This window comes from Salvelinus alpinus, chromosome 2 (assembly GCF_045679555.1).
Source record: "Salvelinus alpinus chromosome 2, SLU_Salpinus.1, whole genome shotgun sequence".
NCBI lineage: Eukaryota > Metazoa > Chordata > Actinopteri > Salmoniformes > Salmonidae > Salvelinus > Salvelinus alpinus.
In genome coordinates, this window is record NC_092087.1 from 92,070,961 (window position 1) to 92,096,304 (window position 25,344).

The 25,344-nt window shown below is 46.0% G+C and overlaps 1 protein-coding gene across 1 annotated transcript; it reads right to left on the minus strand.

Annotated features, from left to right (window-relative positions):
• Nucleotides 1–828: 828 nt before the first annotated feature.
• On the minus strand, nt 829–25,129 carry LOC139568247 (cAMP-dependent protein kinase catalytic subunit alpha-like). The gene is made up of 10 exons (XM_071390000.1): nt 24,497–25,129; nt 18,083–18,144; nt 16,438–16,566; nt 14,333–14,431; nt 13,498–13,580; nt 10,889–11,015; nt 7,981–8,076; nt 7,355–7,477; nt 3,468–3,632; nt 829–965 (listed from the first exon to the last, which is right to left on the minus strand). The coding sequence occupies exons 1-10, from the start codon at nt 24,540–24,542 to the stop codon at nt 840–842; spliced, it is 1,056 nt and encodes a 351-aa protein (XP_071246101.1). The 5' UTR covers nt 24,543–25,129; the 3' UTR covers nt 829–839.
• Nucleotides 25,130–25,344: the final 215 nt, after the last annotated feature.

Sequence of the window (25,344 nt, forward strand, 5' to 3'; positions counted from 1 at the left end):
AGGTATCTGTCCCAATATGGTAGTTAGGAGACAGTTGTTACAGAGACAGGTATCTGTCCCAATATGGTAGCTAGGAGACAGTTGTTATAGAGACAGGTATCTGTCCCAATATGGTAGCTAGGAGACAGTTGTTACAGAGACAGGTATCTGTCCCAATATGGTAGCTAGGAGACAGTTGTTACAGAGACAGGTATCTGTCCCAATATGGTAGCTAGGAGACAGTTGTTACAGAGAATGGCCCTGTCCCAATATGGTAGTTAGGAGACAGTTGTTACAGAGAATGGCCCTGTCCCAATATGGTAGTTAGGAGACAGTTGTTACAGAGACAGGTCCCACTCCAACACTCCATAAAGGATGAAACATATAAAGAGACTAAATAATAAATAAATAACAGTAGAAAAAACACATATGGGACAGAAAAGGCAACACTGCTGGTTTACTCTCCTCTCTCTTCTTCTCTCCGTATCTTCCTCTCCCTCTCTTCTTCTCTCCCTCTCGTAGCTGGTGCTTGTGATTCAACAGGAGACAGTACTCCAGTATGCCTTCCCTCTCTCCCTCCTTCCCTCTCTTCTTCCTTCCCTCTCTTCTTCCATCGCCCTCTCTCTCTCCTTCCTTTTCCCTCTCCCACTCCTTCCTTCCCTCTCCTTCTCTCCCTCCCTTCTTCCTTCTCCCTCTCTCTCCCTCCCTTCTTCCTTCTCCCTCTCTCTCCCCTTCTCTCCCTCCCTTCTTCCTTCTCCCTCTCTCTCCCTCCCTTCTTCCTTCTCCCTCTCTCTCCCTCCTTCCTTCTCCATCCCTCCTTCTCTATCTTCTTCCTTCAATCCCTCTGTCTCTGGTTGGGTCTAGAAGTCAGTGAACTCCTTGGCACATTGTTCACTGATGGAGACTCTGATCTCCTCCTCTTCGTACTCCTCAAAGTTGCTGGTGTCACCTGGGCCTTTGAACTTAGGAACGAACGGGGCCTCCACCTACACACACACACGCGCACACACACACACACACACACACAGAGGATGAGGAAAAATACATAAATATTGAAAAATATATCAAACAATAATTTTAGCATTTTACTAAACCAGATTCCCGTATAATTATCATATTCAAACATATCAATAAATTTGTTTACATGACATTAATTTAGCAGACGCTCTTATCCAGAGCGACTTACAGAAGAAATGAGGGTTAAGTGCCTTGCTGAAAGGGGCTTTCTGGAAAACCTGGCATTTTGAGAAAGTTACCTGTAATTGTACTGTACCCTACATGTCAGTTAGACCCCTCACCTTTCTCTGGTATACTGTACCCTACATGTCAGTTAGACCTCTCACCTTTATCTGGTATACTGTACCCTACATGTCAGTTAGACCTCTCACCTTTATCTGGTATACTGTACCCTACATGTCAGTTAGACCTCTCACCTTTATCTGGTATACTGTACCCTACATGTCAGTTAGACCCCTCACCTTTATCTGGTATACTGTACCCTACATGTCAGTTAGACCCCACCCTCACCTTTATCTGGTATACTGTACCCTACATGTCAGTTAGACCCCACCCTCACCTTTATCTGGTATACTGTACCCTACATGTCAGTTAGGCCCCGCCCCTCACCTTTCTCTGGTATACGGTACCCTACATGTCAGTTAGACCCCTCACCTTTATCTGGTATACTGTACCCTACATGTCAGTTAGACCTCTCACCTTTATCTGGTATACTGTACCCTACATGTCAGTTAGACCCCTCACCTTTATCTGGTATACTGTACCCTACATGTCAGTTAGACCTCTCACCTTTATCTGGTATACTGTACCCTACATGTCAGTTAGACCCCTCACCTTTATCTGGTATACTGTACCCTACATGTCAGTTAGACCTCTCACCTTTATCTGGTATACTGTACCCTACATGTCAGTTAGACCTCTCACCTTTATCTGGTGTACTGTACCCTACATGTCAGTTAGACCCCTCACCTTTATCTGGTATACTGTACCCTACATGTCAGTTAGACCTCTCACCTTTATCTGGTATACTGTACCCTACATGTCAGTTAGACCCCTCACCTTTATCTGGTATACTGTACCCTACATGTCAGTTAGATCCCTCACCTTTATCTGGTATACTGTACCCTAGATGTCAGTTAGACCTCTCACCTTTATCTGGTATACTGTACCCTACATGTCAGTTAGACCCCACCCCTCACCTTTATCTGGTATACTGTACCCTACATGTCAGTTAGACCCCTCACCTTTATCTGGTATACTGTACCCTACATGTCAGTTAGACCCCTCACCTTTATCTGGTATACTGTACCCTACATGTCAGTTAGACCCCTCACCTTTATCTGGTATACTGTACCCTACATGTCAGTTAGACCCCTCACCTGTATCTGGTATACTGTACCCTACATGTCAGTTAGACCCCACACCTTTATCTGGTATACTGTACCCTACATGTCAGTTAGACCCCTCACCTTTATCTTGTATACTGTACCCTACATGTCAGTTAGACCCCTCACCTTTATCTGGTATACTGTACCCTACATGTCAGTTAGACCCCACACCTTTATCTGGTATACTGTACCCTACATGTCAGTTAGACCTCTCACCTTTATCTGGTATACTGTACCCTACATGTCAGTTAGACCTCTCACCTTTATCTGGTATACTGTACCCTACATGTCAGTTAGACCCCTCACCTTTATCTGGTATACTGTACCCTACATGTCAGTTAGACCCCACACCTTTATCTGGTATACTGTACCCTACATGTCAGTTAGACCTCTCACCTTTATCTGGTGTACTGTACCCTACATGTCAGTTAGACCCCTCACCTTTATCTGGTATACTGTACCCTACATGTCAGTTAGACCTCTCACCTTTATCTGGTATACTGTACCCTACATGTCAGTTAGACCCCTCACCTTTATCTGGTATACTGTACCCTAGATGTCAGTTAGACCCCACCCTCACCTTTATCTGGTATACTGTACCCTACATGTCAGTTAGACCCCTCACCTTTATCTGGTATACTGTACCCTACATGTCAGTTAGACCTCACCTTTATCTGGTATACTGTACCCTACATGTCAGTTAGACCCCTCACCTTTATCTGGTATACTGTACCCTACATGTCAGTTAGACCTCTCACCTTTATCTGGTATACTGTACCCTACATGTCAGTTAGACTCCTCACCTTTATCTGGTATACTGTACACTACATGTCAGTTAGACCCCACCCCTCACCTTTATCTGGTATACTGTACCCTACATGTCAGTTAGACCCCTCACCTTTATCTGGTATACTGTACCCTACATGTCAGTTAGACCCCTCACCTTTATCTGGTATACTGTACCCTACATGTCAGTTAGACCCCTCACCTTTATCTGGTATACTGTACCCTACATGTCAGTTAGACCCCTCACCTTTATCTGGTATACTGTACCCTACATGTCAGTTAGACCCCACCCCTCACCTTTCTCTGGTATACGGCGATCCAATCAGTGGTGGCGAACCACTTGTGTCCCTTGATGTCGTTGACGCCGTTCTTCAGGTTGCCATAGCGCTTGGTCAGGTCCACCTGTAGTAGATTCCTCAACAGATCCTTCAGGTCAGAGCTGAAGTGGGAGGGGAAACGCACCTGGGGGAGGAGAGGGGGAGGAGAGGAGGAGGGGAAGGGGGGGTGATGGTGTGGGAGAGTAGAGAAGGAGAGGGCGGAGTAGAGGTGGGAAGAGAGGAGAGGGGGAATAGAGGAGAGGAGGGGAAGGGGGAGTGATGGTGTGGGAGAGTAGAGAAGGAGAGGGGGGAGGAGAGGAGGGCGGAGAGGGGGAGGAGGAGTGGTGGGGAGAGAGGGAGGAGGAGTGGTGGGGAGAGAGGGAGGAGAGGAGGAGGAGGAGGAGGAGTGGTGGGGAGAGAGGGAGGAGAGGAGGTGGAAGAGGGGGGAGGAGGGGTGAGGAGGTGAGGAGGAGATGGAGAGCGGAGGAGAGGGTGGAGGACAGGAGGGAGTGTGGAGAGGGGGAGGAGAGGAGGGTGGAGAGGGGGATGACAGGAGGGAGTGTGGAGAGGGGGATGACAGGAGGGAGTGTGGAGAGGGGGAGGACAGGGGGGAGGGTGGAGAGGGGGAGGACAGGAGGGAGGGTGGAGAGGGGGATGAGAGGAGGGAGGGTGGAGAGGGGGAGGACAGGAGGGAGGGTGGAGAGGGGGATGACAGGAGGGAGGGTGGAGAGGGGGAGGACAGGAGGGAGGGTGGAGAGGGGGAGGACAGGAGGGAGGGTGGAGAGGGGGAGGACAGGAGGGAGGGTGGAGAGGGGGAGGACAGGAGGGAGGGTGGAGAGGGGGAGGAGAGGAGGGAGGGTGGAGAGGGGGAGGACAGGAGGGAGGGTGGAGAGGGGGAGGACGGGAGGGAGGGTGGAGAGGGGGAGGACAGGAGGGAGGGTGGAGAGGGGGAGGACAGGAGGGAGGGTGGAGAGGGGGAGGACAGGAGGGAGGGTGGAGAGGGGGATGAGAGGAGGGAGGGTGGAGAGGGGGATGAGATGAGGGAGAGGGGGATGAGATGAGGGAGGGTGGAGAGGGGGATGAGATGAGGGAGGGTGGAGAGGGGGAGGACAGGAGGGAGGGTGGAGAGGAGGGATGACAGGAGGGAGGGTGGAGAGGGGGAGGACAGGAGGGAGGGTGGAGAGGGGGAGGACAGGAGGGAGGGTGGAGAGGGGGAGGACAGGAGGGAGGGTGGAGAGGGGGAGGACAGGAGGGAGGGTGGAGAGGGGGAGGACAGGAGGGAGGGTGGAGAGGGGGAGGAGAGGAGGGAGGGTGGAGAGGGGGAGGACAGGAGGGAGGGTGGAGAGGGGGAGGAGAGGAGGGAGGGTGGAGAGGGGGGGACAGGAGGGAGGGTGGAGAGGGGGAGGAGAGATGTTAGAAGGAAGAGGCAAACCAGGTTCTCATCTCAGTGCAAATACACACACACACACACACACTACCGTTCAAAAGTTTGGGGTCACTTAGACATGTCGTTGTTTTTGAAACAAAAGCACATTTTTTGTCCATTAAATGAGCATCAATTTGACCAGAAATACAGTGTAGATGTTGTTACTGTTGTAAGTGACTATTGCAGCTGGAAACAGCTGATTTTTCATGGAATATCTACATAGGCGTACAGAGGCCCATTATCAGCAACCATGTGTTCCAATGGCACGTTGCGTTAGCTAATCCAAGTTCATCATTTTAAAAAGGCTAATTGATCATTAGAAAACCATTTTGCAATTATGTTAACACAGCTGAAAACTGTTGTTCTGATTAAAGAAGCAATAAAACTGGCCTTTTTTAGACTAGTTGAGTATCTGGAGCATCAGCATTTGTGGGTTCAATTACAGGCTCATAATGGCCATAAACAAAGAACTTTCTTCTGAAACTTGTCAGTCTATTCTTGTTCTGAGAAATTAAGGCTATTCCATGCGAGAAATTGGTCTGTGAGAGCCGGAATTCTTACTGGTTGGTAGGTGATCAAATACTTATGTCATGCAATAAAATGCAAATTAATTACTTAAAAATCATACAATGTGATTTTCTGGATTTTTGTTTTAGATTCCGTCTCTCACAGTTGAAGTGTACCTATGATAAAAATTACAGACCTCTACATGCTTTGTAAGTAGGAAAACCTGCAAAATCGGCAGTGTATCAAATACTTGTTCTCCCCACTGTATATATATATATATAGTGTAGGGTAGGTAGAAGTCCCAAATGGTATCCTATGCCCTAAATAGTGCACTACATTTGAACAGGGCCCATAGGGATCCATCCTAGGAGTGTCAGAACACTGAAGCACTGAGTCCAAAGGAAGACTACCCAGGGATGCAAACGGGTCACTTTTAGGCGACATTCAGCGTCTCTATAGAAGAGAGGTGATCATCTCCCTGTGTGACACTACCTTCTCTGACGGCTGTGTCGTCACTCACTCCACGCAACACACTTTGCTCCTGACTGGGACATTTGGAATGCGACTCGAGTTGTTGTTTTTGAAATCATTCTGTGATTATAGTCGATATATTATAGTTGCCTGTATGTTTCAATAGCGCAACGTATTACACACAAAAGTTATTCAAGTTAGCTAGCTATGATCTCAGCTCAGCAATGTCACGCCAATGGGCCCTGGTCAAAAGTAGTTCATAAAGGGAAACGGGTGATATGGCCCTGGTCAAAAAGTAGTTCATAAAGGGAAACGGGTGATATGGCCCTGGTCAAAAGTAGTTCATAAAGGGAAACGGGTGATATGGCCCTGGTCAAAAAGTAGTTCATAAAGGGAAACGGGTGATATGGCCCTGGTCAAAAGTATTCATGAAGGGAAACGGGTGATATGGCCCTGGTCAAAAGTAGTTCATAAAGGGAAACGGGTCACATGGCCCTGGTCAGAAGTAGTCATAAAGGGAAATGGGTGATATGGCCCTGGTCATAAGTATTCATTAAGGGAAACGGGTGATATGGCCCTGGTCAAAAGTAGATCATAAAGGGAAATGGGTGATATGGCCCTGGTCAAAAGTAGTTCATAAAGGGAAACGGGTGATATGGCCCTGGTCAAAAGTAGTTCATAAAGGGAAACGGGTGATATGGCCCTGGTCAAAAGTAGTTCATAAAGGGAAATGGGTGATATGGCCCTGGTCATAAGTATTCATTAAGGGAAACGGGTGATATGGCCCTGGTCAAAAGTAGATCATAAAGGGAAATGGGTGATATGGCCCTGGTCAAAAGTAGTTCATAAAGGGAAACGGGTGATATGGCCCTGGTCAAAAGTAGTTCATAAAGGGAAACGGGTGATATGGCCCTGGTCAAAAGTAGTTCATAAAGGGAAACGGGTGATATGGCCCTGGTCAAAAGTAGTTCATAAAGGGAAACGGGTGATATGGCCCTGGTCAAAAGTAGTTCATAAAGGGAAACGGGTCACATGGCCCTGGTCAGAAGTAGTCATAAAGGGAAATGGGTGCCATGGCCCTGATCAAAAGTAGTTCATAAAGGGAAATGGGTGCCATGGCCCTGGTCAGAAATATGCATAAAGGGAAACGGGTGATATGGCCCTGGTCAAAACTATTCATAAAGGGAAAGGTGCCACTTGCAACACAATGTAGTGAAACCCAGTCAGTATGCTAGTTTAGCAATATTAGCTATTTCCCTCTCTGACTACGACTCCGGGTAAACTATCAAAAAACCCAGCGCCCTCTGCCTCGCCAACACACGTGACCGCCCTCCTTAACAACGCACCAACCAGTTGTGCTATAGAAAAGGATCCTACTCGATAGCTCCGTTGGCAACATTTCAAGCTAGCTATGGAGTGATCTTACAGCACATACTTGTGTCCGTTACAGTAGCCCAGCTCACCTTCCCAGAGACAATCTTTTCGTAAATTTGTATGGGCTGGTCAGCGAAGAAGGGAGGATAACCGGCCGCCATCTCATAGACCAACACACCCAACGCCCACCAGTCTACCGCCTTGTTATACCCCTGGAGAGGGAGAGAGAGGGAAGGAGGGAAGGGGAGGAGGAGGGAGGGGAGGAGGGAGGGAAGAAAGGGGGGAATTAGGGGAGTGGGAGAGGGAGAAAGGAGGGAGGGAGGAGGGAGAAGGGAAGGAGGGAGAAGGGAAGGAGGGGGAAAGGAGGGAGGGGGGAGAGAGGGGAAAGGAGGGAGGGGGAGGGAGGGGGGAATCAGGGGGAAAGGAGGGGGGAGAGGGGAAAGGAGAGAGGGGGGAGGGAGGTAAAGAGGGAGAGAGATTTAACATGTTGAGTGTTACATTGAGGTTTGGAGGTAGAGAGAGAAAGTAACTGAGGTCTGTAGTAAAGTAATGCCTCAGGGACAGCTGCCTCCTCCATTTTGGTTCCATTATAGTAGTTGCACAGAAATACATTCAGTGCTAAGCCACAGGGACAGCTGATTCCTCCATTTTGGTTCCATTGAAGTAGTTGCACAGAAACCCACCCCTAAGCCACTGGGCCTCCATTGCGGCTCACCTTGCTGAGGATGATCTCTGGGGCCAGGTACTCTGGGGTTCCACACAGCGTCCAGGTTCGACCTTTCACACGCTTAGCAAAACCAAAATCTGTCACCTGAGAGAGAGAGAGACCATTGAAAATACAACCCATAGCAGCAGTTACGCAGTAGTTAAATAGTAGCTACAGAGGAATCTGCAGTACCACTGTTTCCCACTAGGGGGAAGCAGAGACTGCGCTATAAACCACTGTTGTAAAGCCTGGTACACCGACATATACAGTAAGCGCATGTAATAGAACCCTGACGTCACGCACAGTCACGCACACTGACGTCACGCACAGATGCGCAAAACTCTTGGCGGCAGTGAGAAAGCCATCTGCGCCCATTCAACATAGCTTTGATTTAAGTTTTTAATACTTCTAAACAAATTCACTTTTTTGGGGGGTTCTCATATGCTTACAATGATGTTTTGATTCTTGCTTGAACAGTCACTAAGATCATATTTGGTTGTGATCTCTGCAAAATAAATATTTTAGATGCAGCAGTTATTAGCTAGAATGCTAACACTCGTTGATATAGGCTGTAGCTAAAGCTAGCCAAAGAGCCATTTTACCGGTTGAAGCTGAAGTGTTTTTAAAGTATAATGCAGTTGATTTGCGATGATGACACAAACATTATACTGGCAGGAAATTCATACGAGCCTTAAAATCGAATTATAATCCAAAAGTAGTGTGAAATTCACTCATAAGCAACATGTAAATAAAGACTTTTTTTTGTTGCTGCCGTTCTATAAGAACTCGCCCTCGTTGCGGCAATGTTTGCAAACACAGGAAGGGGTTTATTATACCATAGACGGGTTAGCTGACGTCACAAAGACGATTGGTTCGGCAGAACGTCCTTGTGTTGTTGTGATTCTGAACGGCCAGAAAGCAACAATGACAAGAACCTGCCATGTGGGAAACAGTAGGTGGTTCGTTTCAACTAGTGTTATCTTGTTATTGATACCTTGTCTTGTTTTGAGGTGTTTTCGCTCGTCACGTCTATGCTAATATGGCTAAAATCCGCTAGCTAGCTAACCCAACAACTGTAACGATGTAACTATACAGTGCATTGGGAAAGTATTCAGATCCCTTGACCTTTTTCTAAAATGGATTAAATAAAAAGGTTCCTCATCAATCTATACACAATACCCCATAGAGACAAAGTGAAAAATAAAAAATAAAATCCTTATTTACATACAGTATTTGCATACAATACCAGTCAAAAGTTTGGACACACCTACTCATTCAAGGATTTGTACTACTTTATACATTGTAGAATAATAGTGAATACATCAAAACTATGAAATAACACAAATGGAATCATGTAATAACCAAAAAAAGTGTTAAACAAATCAAAATATATTTTAGATTCTTCAAGGTAGCCACCCTTTGCCTTGATCACAGCTTTGCACACTCTTGGCATTCTCTCAACCAGCTTCATGAGGAATGCTTTTCTTAAAGGAGTTCCCACATTTGCTGAGCGCTTGTTGGCTGCTTTTCCTTCACTTTGCGTTCCAACTCATCCCAAACCATCTCAATTGGGTAGAGGTCGGGTGATTGTGGAGCCCAGGTCATCTGATACAGCACTCCATCACTCTCCTTCTTGGTCAAATAACCCTTTCACATCCTGGAGGTGTGTTTTGGGTCATTGTCCTGTAGAAAAACAAATGATAGTCCCACTAAGCGCAAACCAGATGGGATGTCGTATCGCTGCAGAATGCTGTGTCACTCCTCAGCAAAAGGCACATGACAGCCCGCTTGGAGTTTTCCCAAAAAGCACCTAAAGGACTCTCAGACCATGAGAAACAAGATTCTCTGGTCTGATGAAACCAAGATTGAACTATTTGGCCTGAATGCCAAGCATCATATCTAGAGGAAACCTGGCACTATCCCTACAGTGAAGCATGGTGGTGGCAGCATCATGCTGTGGGGATGTTTTTCAGCGGCAGGGACTGGGAGACTAGTCAGGATCGAGGGAAAGATGAACGGAGCACAGACAGAACCTTGATTAAAACCTGCTCCAGAGCGCTCAGGACCACAAACTGGGGCGAAGGTTCACCTTCCAACAGGACAGCTACCCTAAGCACACAGCCAAGACAACGCAGGAGTGTCTTCAGGACAAGTCTCTGAATGTCCTTGAGTGATCCAGCCAGAGCCCAGACTTGAACCCGATTGAACATCTCCGGAGAAACCTGAAAATATCTGTGCAGCGACACTCCCCATCCAACCTGACAGTGCTTGAGAGGATCTGCAGAGAAGAATGGGAGAAACTCCCCAAATACAGGTGTGCCAAGCTTGTAGCGTCATACCCAAGAAGACTCAAGGCTGTAATCGCTGCCAAAGGTGTTTCAACAAAGTACCGAGTAAAGGGTCTGAATACTTATGTAAATGTGATATTTAAGTTTTTTTTTTTGTAAACTAAAAACCTGTTTTTGCTTTGTCATTATGGGGTAACGTGTGTCGATTGATGAGGGGAAAAAAACGATTTAATTCATTTTAGAACAAGGCTGTAACGTAACAAAATGTTGGAAAAGTCAAGGGGTCTGAATACCTTCTGAAGGCTCTGTATTTGAGAAACAACCAGTGCTTCTTGTGCACATTTGTCTTTTTATCAATAAAGACTTGGAGAGGAAATCTAGTTTACATGTTGTCAACAATCCTTTGATTCCCGCCTCGGTTTTGTCCCGTCTATAACGTCCTAAATAAAAATATTACAACCTAATGTGTGTTGCCCGTACATAGCCTTATGTCGGTTTATGTCACCTGTTCATAGCCCTACATCAGGTTAAATTACCTGTATGTAGCTTTACGTAATCCTATGTCACCTGTATGCAGCTCTATATCGTCCTATGTCACCTGTATGTAGCTGTATGTCATGCTATGTCACCTGTATGTAGCCCTGCTGGTCTATGAGCAGGTTCTCCGGTTTCAGGTCTCGGTAGATGAGGTCCAGGGCGTGCAGGTACTCAAAAGTGAGGACAATCTGAGCCGCGTAGAACCGAGCATGAGGCTCACTACACGAGAGCGAGAGGAAGGGAGAGAGAGAGAGAGAGAGAGAGAGAGAGAGAGAGACACACACACACAGAGAGATGCATAAGCAAATAAGCAGAGAAGACAACAGTAGAATAGATGACAGCACTACAGTAACTAAATAGAATACAGTAGAATAGATGACAGTACTACAGTAACTAAACATAATACAGTAGAATAGATGACAGTACTACAGTAACTAAATAGAACACAGTAGAATAGATGACAGTACTACAGTAACTAAATAGAACACAGTAGAATAGATGACAGTACTACAGTAACTAAATAGAATACAGTAGAATAGATGACAGTACTACAGTAACTAAACAGAATACAGTAGAATAGATGACAGTACTACAGTAACTAAATAGAACACAGTAGAATAGATGACAGTACTACAGTAACTAAATAGAACACAGTAGAATAGATGACAGTACTACAGTAACTAAACAGAATACAGTAGAATAGATGACAGTACTACAGTAACTAAACAGAATACAGTAGAATAGATGACAGTACTACAGTAACTAAATAGAACACAGTAGAATAGAATAAAGGAGGATCAACTTGATTCTATTCTATTACATGGAATTTGGATAGAATCTACAATCTAGCCCAATCCAGTAGCATGTGTGTGTGTGAGAGAGACAGAGAGTGTGTGTATGTGTGTGTGTGTGTGTGTGTGTGTGTGTGTGTGTGTGTGTGTGTGTGTGAGAGATAGAGAGAGAGTGTGTGTGTGTGTGTGTGTGTGTGAGAGAGAGAGAGAGTGTGTGTGTGTGTGTGTAGCAGAGGATGTGAGTGTGTGTGTGTGTGTGTGTGTGTGTGTGAGAGAGAGAGAGTGTGTGTGTGTGTGTAGCAGAGGATGTGAGTGGAGTGGAGCTGTAGTGAAGCGAGGAGCGGATTAAAACATGTTTGGAGTGTCGGCCTCTCAGCCACCAGCTCCAGTCATATTCTCTGCCCAGCACTTTAGCATTTAGCATTTCCATCATCACTGCTCTTTTAATTAGGCCTATTCTGTTGTATTTCTTTAGCCTACCCCACATGCAGAGATGTTGATATGAGTCAACCAAGAAATAGGTCACAGCCTGTGTAACAGACTGTAAGACAACCAATGAACCCATGCAGCAGCACAGGAGATGTCTACAGGAGATGACTACAGGAGATGTCTACAGGAGATGACTACAGGAGATGTCTACAGGAGATGTCTACAGGAGATGTCTACAGGAGATGACTACAGGAGATGTCTACAGGAGATGTCTACAGGAGATGTTTACAGGAGATGTCTACAGGAGATGTCTACAGGAGATGTCTACAGGAGATGTTTACAGGAGATGTCTACAGGAGATGTCTACAGGAGATGTCTACAGGAGATGTCTACAGGAGATGTCTACAGGAGATGTCTACAGGAGATGTTTACAGGAGATGTCTACAGGAGATGTCTACAGGAGATGTTTACAGGAGATGTCTATTTAGGCTATTGTTAAAAAAACAGGAGTCTAAGTTTGTAACAGTGTTAAGTTGTCTATCAACTGATACATGTGAGGACAACAGAGGCGACTGAAGTATCTGATCATCAATGAATGAGAGAAAGAGACTGTCGTTTTTAACACAGCAGCAGCATAGCATCAGCTCGTTCCTGGTTCAATAGCATGTGACAGGATGTTGAAATGTTGAAGCTCCTTAAGACAGCCTGCTTCAAAACCAAACGGTACCAAGTCACAAAAGTAGATGAGGAGTTTTTTAGATTATCTTTTTTTATACAAAATGAATGGAGTGAATTTGGAGCGGTAGTCGTGTGAGTGATTTTTAGCGAGGGAAAGGACGTGAGCGCCGGACCACTCTGTGAGCGAGGACGTGAGTGCCGGACCACTCTGTGAGCGAGGACGTGAGTGCCGGACCGCTCTGTGAGCGAGGACGTGAGTGCCGGACGACTCTGTGAGCGAGGACGTGAGTGCCGGACCGCTCTGTGAGCGAGGACGTGAGCGCCGGACCGCTCTGTGAGCGAGGACGTGAGCGCCGGACCGCTCTGTGAGCGAGGACGTGAGCGCCGGACCGCTCTGTGAGCGAGGACGTGAGCGCCGGACCGCTCTGTGAGCGAGGACGTGAGCGCAGGACCGCTCTGTGAGCGAGGACGTGAGCGCCGGACCACTCTGTGAGCGAGGACGTGAGCGCCGGACCACTCTGTGAGCGAGGACGTGAGCGCCGGACCGCTCTGTGAGCGAGGACGTGAGCGCAGGACCGCTCTGTGAGCGAGGACGTGAGCGCCGGACCACTCTGTGAGCGAGGACGTGAGCGCCGGTCCACTGTGAGCAAGGACGTGAGTGCAGGACCACTCTGTGAGCGAGGACGTGAGCGCCGGTCCACTGTGAGCAAGGACGTGAGCGCAGGACCACTCTGTGAGCGCCGAACCACTCCGTGAGCATTGAGTGGGATTTCAGACTGCTCAGCTCTGATGTGTAGACGTACCTGAACCTGCCGATTCGTCGTAGATGAGAGAACATCTCTCCACCCGGGACATACTCCATCACCATGTACAGGTTAGTGTTGTCCTGCAGAACAGACAGGATCTGTTACTGATACACACACACACACACACACACACACACACACACACACACACACACACACACACACACACACACACACACACACACACACACACACACACACACACACACACACACACACACACACACACACACACACACACACAGACGTACACTGAGTGTACAAAACAGTAAGAACACCTGCTCTTTCCATGACACAGACTGACCAGGTGAATCCAGGTGAAAGATATGATCCCTTATTGATGTCACTTGTTAAATCCACTTCAATCAGTGTAGATGAAGGGGAGGAGACAGGTTAAAGGTTAAAGAAGGATTTTTAAGCCTTGAGACATGGATTGTGTATGTGTGCCATCCGGAGGGTGAATGGCCAAGACAAAAGATATCAGTGTCTTTGAACAGGGTATGGTAGGAGGTATGGTAGGAGGTGCCTGGCGCACCGTTGTGTCAAGAACTGCAACGCTGCTGGGTTTTTCACGCTCAACAGTTTCCCGTGTGTATCAAGAATGGTCCACCAACCAAAGGACATCCAGCCAACTTGACAACTGTGGGAAGCATCGGAGTCAACATGGGCCAGCATCCCTGTGGAACGCTTTCGACACCTTGTAAGAGTCTATACCCTGACAAATTGAGGCTGTTCTGTGAACAAAAAGGGGGAGGGGTGCAAGTCAATATTAGGAAGGTGTTCCTAATGTTTGGTATACACACACATGCACACACACAGAGACAGTGTGTACCTTGAAGGAGTACTCTACTTGTACCAGGAAAGGGAAGCTGACAGCCGTTAGAATACGCTTCTCATTCAGAGTATGTTCTATCTGCTTCAGCTTTACAACCTGAGAGACAGAGACAGAGAGAGACAGAGAGAGAGAGACAGAGAGAGAGAGACAGAGAGAGAGACAGACAGAGAGAGAGACAGAGAGAGAGACAGAGAGAGAGACAGACAGAGAGAGAGACAGAGAGAGAGACAGAGACACAGAGAGAGAGAGAGACAGACAGAGAGAGAGACAGAGAGAGAGACAGACAGAGAGAGACACAGAGAGAGAGAGAGAGACAGAGAGAGACAGAGACACAGAGAGAGAGAGAGAGACAGAGAGAGACAGAGAGAGAGAGAGAAAGAGAGAGAGAGAGAGACAGAGAGAAAGAGAGAGAGAGACAGACAGAGAGAAAGAGAGAGAGAGACAGAGAGAGAGAGACAGACAGAGAGACAGAGAGAGTGAGAGAGAGAGGGAGAGAGAGCGACAAGGAAGGGTGTAGAGGTAATGTCACAGACTGCAACACACATGCATCTTACTGCTTACTGCCCTTTGACTTAACCTCTCTCTCTTTCCCCTCATCCTTCCTCTCTCTCTCTTTCCCCTCATCCTTCCTCCATCTTTCCCCTCATCCCTCCTCTTTCTATCATCCTCTCTCTCTCCCCTCATGCTATCTTTCCCCTCATCCTGCCTCTCCATATTTCCCCTCATTCTGTCTCTCTCGATCTGTTCAATAAAGTAAATAAGTGTATATTTAAAATATACATTAAAATGAGGTAAGCTGATCCTAAATCTGTCAATTTGACTACAGCCAACTTCTACCCAGAGCCTCTAAACACCTCATCAAGCCTTGATGAAATGAATCAGGTGTGTCGTGGTAGAGCTAAACCAGAAATGAATCAGGTGTGTCGTGGTAGAGCTAAACCAGAAATGAATCAGGTGTGTCGTGGTAGAGCTAAACCAGAAATGTATCAGGTGTGTCGTGGTAGAGCTAAACCAGAAATGAATCAGGTGTGTCGTGGTAGAGCTAAACCAGAAATGAATCAGGTGTGTCGTGGTAGAGCTAAACCAGAAATGAATCAGGTGTGTCGTGGTAGAGCTAAACCAGAAATGAATCAGGTGTGTCGTGGTAGAGCTAAACCAGAAATGAATCAGGTGTGTCGTGGTAGAGCTAAACCAGAAATGAATCAGGTGTGTCGTGGTAGAGCTAAACCAGAAATGAATCAGGTGTGTCGTGGTAGAGCTAAACCAGAAATGAATCAGGTGTGTCGTGGTAGAGCTAAACCAGAAATGAATCAGGTGTGTCGTGGTAGAGCTAAACCAGAAATGAATCAGGTGTGTCGTGGTAGAGCTAAACCAGAAATGAATCAGGTGTGTCGTGGTAGAGCTAAACCAGAAATGTGCAGCCCTGGGGTCCCCAGGACTGGAAAACACTGTCCTAACATTTTAAACGTATCTGGATTCCCCAGGACCAGGACTGGAAAACACTGTCCTAACATTTTTAACGTATCTGGATTCCCCAGGACTGGGAAACACTGTCCTAACACTTTTGAACTTATCTGGATTCATGGGTTTTACGCTCAAACTGAACTTTTGGAAGAGTGTGATGTTACTCTTTTGAAACTTCCCTAACCTCTGACCTACATTTACATTTACATTTTAGTCATTTAGCAGACGCTCTTATCCAGAGCGACTTACAGTAGAGTGCATACATTTTATTACATTTTTTTACATACTGAGACAAGGATATCCCTACCGTCCAAGAGCAGACGCTCTTATCCAGAGCGACTTACAGTAGAGTGCATACATTTTATTACATTTTTTACATACTGAGACAAGGATATCCCTACCGGCCAAACCCTCCCTACCGGCCAAACCCTCCCTAACCCGGACGACGCTATGCCAATTGTGCGTCGCCCCACGGATCTCCCGGTTGCGGCCGGCTGCGACAGAGCCTGGGCGCGAACCCAGCCCAGCCTGGGCGCGAACCCAGAGACTCTGGTGGCGCAGCTAGCACTGCGATGCAGTGCCCTAGACCACTACGCCACCCTCTAACCCCACCCTCTAACCCCTGGAGCCCTGCTGACCTTCTGCTTGTTGAGGATCTTCATGGCAAAGTGTTGCCCGGTCTCTTTGTGCTTGACCAGCATGACGCGGCCAAACGAACCCGTACCCAGAGTTTTCAACCGCTCAAACTGATCCAGACTCGCTGTGTTCTGAGGAGGAGAGGGCCACAGAGAAACGGTTACAGAAAGAGTGTGTGTGTGTGTGTGTGTGTGTGTGTGTGTGTGTGTGTGTGTGTGTGTGTGTGTGTGTGTGTGTGTGTGTGTGTGTGTGTGTGTGTAATAGGAGTTGATCATCATCGCCTGATCATCATCGGCTTAGGAATGATAGGGAGAGAATGAGAATGTCATCTAACACACACACGGGCGGGTGGGCGGTCAGGCGGGCGCAGTAACACACACGGGCGGGTGGGCAGGCGGGCGCAGTAACACACACGGGCGGGTGGGCAGGCGGGCGCAGTAACACACACGGGCGGGTGGGCAGGCGGGCGCAGTAACACACACGGGCGGGTGGGCAGGCGGGCGCAGTAACACACACACGCACGGGCGGGCGCAGTAACACACACGGGCGGGTGGGCAGGCGGGCGCAGTAACACACACGGGCGGGCGGGCAGGCGGGCGCAGTAACACACACGGGCGGGCGGGCAGGCGGGCGCAGTAACACACACACGGGCAGGCGGGCGCAGTAACACACACGCACGGGCGGGCGCAGTAACACACACGGGCGGGCGGGCAGGCGGGCGCAGTAACACACACGGGCGGGCGGGCAGGCGGGCGCAGTAACACACACGGGCGAGCGGGCAGGCGGGCGCAGTAACACACACACGCACGGGCGGGCGCAGTAACACACACGGGCGGGCGGGCAGGCGGGCGCAGTAACACACACGGGCGGGCGGGCGCAGTAACACACACGGGCAGGCGGGCGCAGTAACACACACACGGGCGGGTGCAGTAACACACACACGGGCGGGCGGGCAGGAAGGCGGGCGCAGTAACACACACGGGCGGGCGGGCAGGCGGGCGCAGTAACACACACACGCACGGGCGGGCGCAGTAACACACACGGGCGGGTGGGCGGGCAGGCGGGCGCAGTAACACACACGGGCGGGCAGGCAGTCTTCCACATTCAAGTATTGCCACACGAGCAGAATTTCCTTATTCAGATATGACAAGAATCAATTATCCAGTTTCTCTCTCAATTCAATGTACATTTCAACTTATTTATATATGTTAACATTGCCAAAGCAAGTGAAATAGATAATATACAAAAGTGAAATAAACAATAAAAATTAACAGTAAACATTACAATCACAAAAGATCCAATAGAATAAAGGCCTTTCAAATGTCATATTACGTCTATATACAGTGTTGTAACAATGTACAAATAGTTAAAATACAAAAGGGAAAATAAATAAACATAAAAATGGGTTGTATTTACAATGGTGTTTGTTCTTCACTGGTTGACCTTTTCTTGTGGCAACAGGTCACAAATCTTGCTGCTGTGATGTCACACTGTGGTATTTCACCCAGTAGATATGGGAGTTTATCAAAATTGGATTTGTTTTCGAATTCTTTGTGGATCTGTGTAATCTGAGGGAAATAAGTCTCTCTGTCTCTCTCTCACACACACACATATATATATAACTATCTGATTCCTCAGATAACTCACCTGTGCAGGGTTCTCCCACTTCTTGAGAAAGTCCTCTTTGGCTTTAACCAGGAACTCCTTCACTGTTGAACACACACACACACACACACACACACACACACACACACACACACACACACACACACACACACACACACACACACACACACACACACACACACACACACACACACACACACACACACACACACACACAGACGGTTATCAATTTGTCCTTGAGAGGAGCCTGTACACCTGTATGTGTGTGTGTGTTTGTCCAACAGTGTGTGACTCTCAGTGAGACCAAAACACACAACATATATTTCTACTATTTCTTTCTCTGTCTGTCTGTCTGTCTGTCTGTCTGTCTGTCTGTCTGTCTGTCTGTCTGTCTGTCTGTCTGTCTGTCTGTTTCTCTCAAATCAAAAGGGCTTTATTGGAATGGGAAACATATGTTAACATTGCCAAAGCAAGTAAAATAGATAATAAACAAAAATGAAATAAACCAAAAAATGTACTGTAAACATTACACACTCTGTCCCGCCCTCTTTCTCTCGCTTTCTCTCTCTCAGCTCCAGTGTGTGTGTGTGTGTGTGTGTGTGTGTGTCAGTAACAAGGTGACACCTGGACAACAGGACACAGTCTCATTAGTGACCTACTGCTACATCTAACTGTCACACACACACACACACACACACACACACACACACACACACACACACACACACACACACACACACACACACACACACACAGCCACACACACACACACACACACGGTCACACACACACACACACACACACAGTCACACACACACACACACACACTGTAAATAATTGACTTGTCCAGTTAAATAAAGGTTAAATAAAACATTTTAAAACACAGCGTGACATGTGTACCCTCCACTATACGGTATCCTCCATGTGTACCCTCCACTATACAGTATCCTCACTATACAGTATCCTACACTATACAGTATCCTCCACTATACAGTATCCTACACTATACAGTATCCTCCACTATACAGTATCCTACACTATACAGTATCCTCCACTATACAGTATCCTACACTATACAGTATCCTACATTATACAGTATCCTCACTATACAGTATCCTCACTATACAGTATCCTACACTATACAGTATCCTACACTATACAGTATCCTCCACTATACAGTATCCTACATTATACAGTATCCTCACTATACAGTATCCTCACTATACAGTATCCTACACTATACAGTATCCTCACTATACAGTATCCTCCACTATACAGTATCCTACATTATACAGTATCCTACACTATACAGTATCCTCACTATACAGTATCCTACATTATACAGTATCCTACACTATACAGTATCCTCACTATACAGTATCCTCCACTATACAGTATCCTACATTATACAGTATCCTACACTATACAGTATCCTCACGATACAGTATCCTCCACTATACAGTATCCTACACTATACAGTATCCTACATTATACAGTATCCTACACTATACAGTATCCTACACTATACAGTATCCTCACTATACAGTATCCTCACTATACAGTATCCTACATTATACAGTATCCTACACTATACAGTATCCTCACTATACAGTATCCTCCACTATACAGTATCCTACATTATACAGTATCCTACATTATACAGTATCCTACACTATACAGTATCCTCACTATACAGTATCCTCCACTATACAGTATCCTACACTATACAGTATCCTCCACTATACAGTATCCTCCACTATACAGTATCCTCCACTATACAGTACCCTACACTATACAGTATCCTCCACTATACAGTATCCTCCAATATGCAGTATCCTCCACTATACAGTATCCTCCACTATACAGTATCCTCCACTATACAGTATCCTCCACTATACAGTATTCTACATTATACAGTATCCTCCACTATACAGTATCCTCCACTATGCAGTATCCTCACTATACAGTATCCTCACTATACAGTATCCTCCACTATACAGTATCCTACACTATACAGTATCCTCTACTATACAGTATCCTCCACTATACAGTATCCTCACTATACAGTATCCTCCACCACACAGTATCCTCCACTATACAGTATCCTCACTATACAGTATCCTCCACTATGCAGTATCCTCACTATACAGTATCCTCAGTATACAGTATCCTCCACTATACAGTATCCTCCACTACACAGTATCCTCACTATACAGTATTCTACATTATACAGTATCCTCACTATACAGTATCCTCCACTATGCAGTATCCTCACTATACAGTATCCTCACTATACAGTATCCTCCACTATACAGTATCCTCCACTACACAGTATCCTCACTATACAGTATCCTCCACAATACAGTATCCTCACTATACAGTATCCTCCACTATACAGTATCCTCCACCACACAGTATCCTCACTATACAGTATCCTCCACTATACAGTATCCTCCACTATACAGTATCCTCTACTATACAGTATCCTCCACTATACAGTATCCTCCACTACACAGTATCCTCACTATACAGTATCCTCCACCCCACAGTATCCTCCACTATACAGTATCCTACATTATACAGTATCCTCACTATACAGTATCCTCCACTATACAGTATCCTCACTATACAGTATCCTCGCTATACAGTATCCTCCACTATACAGTATCCTCCACTATACAGTATCCTCACTATACAGTATCCTCCACTATGCAGTATCCTCACTATACAGTATCCTCCACTATACAGTATCCTACATTATACAGTATCCTCACTATACAGTATCCTCCACTATACAGTATCCTCACTATACAGTATCCTCCACTATACAGTATCCTCCACTATACAGTATCCTCCACTATACAGTATCCTCACTATACAGTATCCTCCACTATGCAGTATCCTCCACTATACAGTATCCTCACTATACAGTATCCTCACTATACAGTATCCTCCACTCTACAGTATCCTCCACTATACAGTATCCTCACTATACAGTATCCTCCACTATACAGTATCCTCCACTATACAGTATCCTCACTATACAGTATCCTCACTATACAGTATCCTACACTATACTACACTATACAGTATACTACACTATACAGTATCCTCCACTATACAGTATCCTCCACTATACAGTATCCTCACTATACAGTATCCTCACTATACAGTATCCTACACTACACAGTATCCTCACTATGCAGTATCCTCCACTATGCAGTATCATCCACTATACAGTATCCTCCACTATACAGTATCCTCCACCATACAGTATCCTCCACTATACAGTATCCTCACTATACAGTATCCTCACTATACAGTATCCTCACTATACAGTATCCTCCACTATACAGTATCCTCACTATGCAGTATCCTCCACTATGCAGTATCCTCCACTATACAGTATCCTCCACTATACTGTATCCTCCACCATACAGTATCCTCCACTATACAGTATCCTACACTATGCAGTATCTCTCACTATACAGTATCCTCACTATACAGTATCCTCCACTATACAGTATCCTCACTATACAGTTGGCTCAGGAAAGACTCATTATAAGCAACTATTATAAACTGTAATAACCTAACTATTATAAACTGTAATAACCTAACTATTATAAACTGTTATAACCTAACTATTATAAACTGTTAAAAACTAACTATTATAAACTGTTATAACCTAACTATTATAAACTGTTATAATCTAACTATTATAAACTGTTATAACCTAACTATTATAAACTGTTATAACCTAACTATTATAAACTGTTATAACTGAACTATTATAAACTGTTATAACCTAACTATTATAAACTATAATAACCTAACAATTGTAAACTGTTATAACCTAACTATTATAAACTGTTATAACCTAACTATTATAAACTGTTATAACCTAACTATTATAAACTGTTATAACTGAACTATTATAAACTGTTATAACCTAACTATTATAAACTATAATAACCTAACAATTGCAAACTGTTATAACCTAACTATTATAACTTAACTATTATAAACTGTTATAACCTAACTATTATAACTTAACTATTATAAACTGTTATAACCTAACTACCCCTGTGGCTATAAAAACAAGAGTCTCACTGCTAGTCATTGATTGGGTAAAGCACCAATGTTTCAGCATCCCAGTGTGTCCTTCAGGGAGACAGGAAATGACTGGGAGCTTTAGAAAGGGTGTACTGCTCTCTCTTCCTGTCTACAGTCTGTTAGTCAGCACCTCTACTAACTGCCCCACCACCACCACCTGCCCTGCAGCTCTACAGCCTGCGCCCGGGCCTCCAACATGCCGCCTGGTAACGGTATCTAACAGCAACGTGGCCATTCTTACACCTGGCCTGCAAAAAGACACCCTGTCCTGCTGGTGCTGCTGGGTGATAACATACTGTACCTGTCTGGAACACTGGCCAACATCCAACTCCAACACTGTTCCCTGAACGAATACATCAGGCCTACTTCTAGACATGTAGTAGCTTAAAGGCAGCGGGGGAATCAGGCATATAAAAGGGGCAATCTGGGATTCAAACATCAGGCATATAAAAGGGGCAATCTGGGATTCAAACATCAGGCATATAAAAGGGGGAATCTGGGATTCAAACATCAGGCATATAAAAGGGGCAATCTGGGATTCAAACATCAGGCATATAAAAGGGGGAATCTGGGATTCAAACATCAGGCATATAAAAGGGGGAATCTGGGATTCACACATCAGGCATATAAAAGGGGCAATCTGGGATTCAAACTTCATGAACATTATGGCCTATAATCTCCGTTTCTACTTGTCACTTTATTTATCCATCAACCAGATATAAGCCTCGCGTGATAGACTATGTGTCCACAATCAGACTCATAAATAATAACTCTGCTCACAAGATCATCTAGGTTCTAGAACTGTATTGTTCTAAAACTGTATTGTTCTAAAACTGTATTGTTCTAGAACTGTAATGCTCTAGAACTGTATTGTTCTAAATCTGTATTGTTCTAAAACTGTATTGTTCTAGAACTGTAATGCTCTAGAACTGTATTGTTCTAAATCTGTATTGTTCTAAAACTGTATTGTTCTAGAACTGTAACGCTCTAGAACTGTATTGTTCTAAATCTGTATTGTTCTAAAACTGTATTGTTCTAAAACTGTAATGTTCTTAAACTGTATTGTTCTAGAATGCTCAAATGTGTCTATATGGAAGTAAGCTATAGATGAATAGACCTGTGTAGGCCTATAGATGAATAGGCCCGTGTAGGCCTATAGATGAATAGACCTGTGTAGGCCTATAGATGAATAGACCTGTGTAGGCCTATAGATGAATAGACCTGTGTAGGCCTATAGATGAATAGACCTGTGTAGGCCTATAGATGAATAGACCTGTGTAGGCCTATAGATGAATAGACCTGTGTAGGCCTATAGATGAATAGACCTGTGTAGGCCTATAGATGAATAGGCCTGTGTAGGCCTATAGATGAATAGACCCGTGTAGGACCTATAGATGAATAGGCCCGTGTAGGCCTATAGATGAATAGGCCCGTGTAGGCCTATAGATGAATAGACCCGTGTAGGCCTATAGATGAATAGGCCCGTGTAGGCCTATAGATGAATAGACCTGTGTAGGCCTATAGATGAATAGGCCTGTGTAGGCCTATAGATGAATAGGCCTGTATAGGCCTATAGATGAATAGGCCTGTATAGGCCTATAGATGAATAGGCCTGTGTAGGCCTATAGATGAATAGGCCTGTGTAGGCCTATAGATGAATAGACCCGTGTAGACCTATAGATGAATAGGCCTGTATAGGCCTATAGATGAATAGGCCCGTGTAGGCCTATAGATGAATAGGCCCGTGTAGGCCTATAGATGAATAGACCTGTGTAGGCCTATAGATGAATAGGCCTGTGTAGGCCTATAGATGAATAGACCCGTGTAGGCCTATAGATGAATAGGCCTGTATAGGCCTATAGATGAATAGGCCCGTGTAGGCCTATAGATGAATAGGCCCGTGTAGGCCTATAGATGAATAGACCTGTGTAGGCCTATAGATGAATAGGCCTGTGTAGGCCTATAGATGAATAGGCCCGTGTAGGCCTATAGATGAATAGGCCTGTGTAGGCCTATAGATGAATAGGCCTGTGTAGGCCTATATTGCTCTCAGTATTTCCTGCTCTCTGGGGTTTTAGTCTGAGTATCTGGAAAGCTCTTTGTGACAACTACTGATGTTAAAAGGACTTATAAAATAAATGTGATGATTGATCGATTTCTTTGTATTACACAATTTTAAGTATGCATAGAATACTGTATATCCTGAGTAGCCTATGCCCTCAACACTTCAGGGGTGCCTGGTGTCCCCCCACAGAGACAGTTAGAGAGACGTGAACAGACAGGTAGACTCATCCTTCTGAGCGACACCGTAATGTTACCCACCACTCTCCATCTCGCTCCCCTTCTTGGCCGTGGGCACGTTGCCCATGATGGCAGGCCGTCAGCGGGCGATCCGAGCTCCACAACCCGCCCTGGACTCTCCAGGACCCGGTCCAAGCTGAGTCCAGCAGTCGGTCCGTTCGTTCTCCCAAAACCAGTCGGTCCGTATTGAAATAGCTTGACAGCTGCAGTCTAGACGGGCAGTGAGCTCACCTGTTCTCCTCTACAGTATAGACCCGTTATAAAAAGAATAAATGGTGTTATAGTCCGGAATGGAGACAGCGACGTCCGTGTCTCGTCTTTCTGTCTTGGGCTGTGGTATGGTGCTTGGCTGGAACCGCAGCGCTCCGGGCCGAGTCCAGCTCATCCAGCCCGACTCGGTCGGTTCGTCTGTCCCCGCCTGTCCCTCCGTGCAGCCCCCGCCGATCGAGGCCCCACGCCTCTCCCCAGCGCAAATACCCCGTTTTCGCACTGTGCAAGGTGGCCACTCTCCGAGCCGGATGCCTAGTCCCCTTTCCTTTCCCGAACCCGGCTCCGAGGATGTCGTTTTACCGAACCCGATGAGTTCGGGAAATCACCAGAATCGATGTGAAGCAAGGCGAGTGACCGACTACAGCCGAAAGACGATCGAGGCCCATCCATAGAGCCCATTGGCTGAATCCAGCCCGACTGATAACGGAGTGAAGGACACTGATTGGCCACCTGTCAGTGTGTCAAACTAGTAAAGTGCTCAGATTGGATTATTACCGTCCGTCAACAAAACCAAGATTCCGACTTTTACATGCAAAAACCCGTTGAGTGACGTCACTGATTATTTTCCTACTGGCAGATGTACACGCCCACATTCGCTC

Excerpts from the sequence above, each read along its gene's own strand:
- LOC139568247 (XM_071390000.1), bottom strand. The coding sequence starts at position 24,542 with ATGGGCAACGTGCCCACGGCCAAGAAGGGGAGCGAGATGGAGAGTG. Across the intron at positions 18,145-24,496 it reads GGGGAGCGAGATGGAGAGTG|TGAAGGAGTTCCTGGTTAAA; the intron begins GTGGGTAACATT and ends TGTGTTCAACAG. Across the intron at positions 966-3,467 it reads TCGCCGTATACCAGAGAAAG|GTGGAGGCCCCGTTCGTTCC; the intron begins GTGAGGGGTGGG and ends GTGTGTGTGTAG.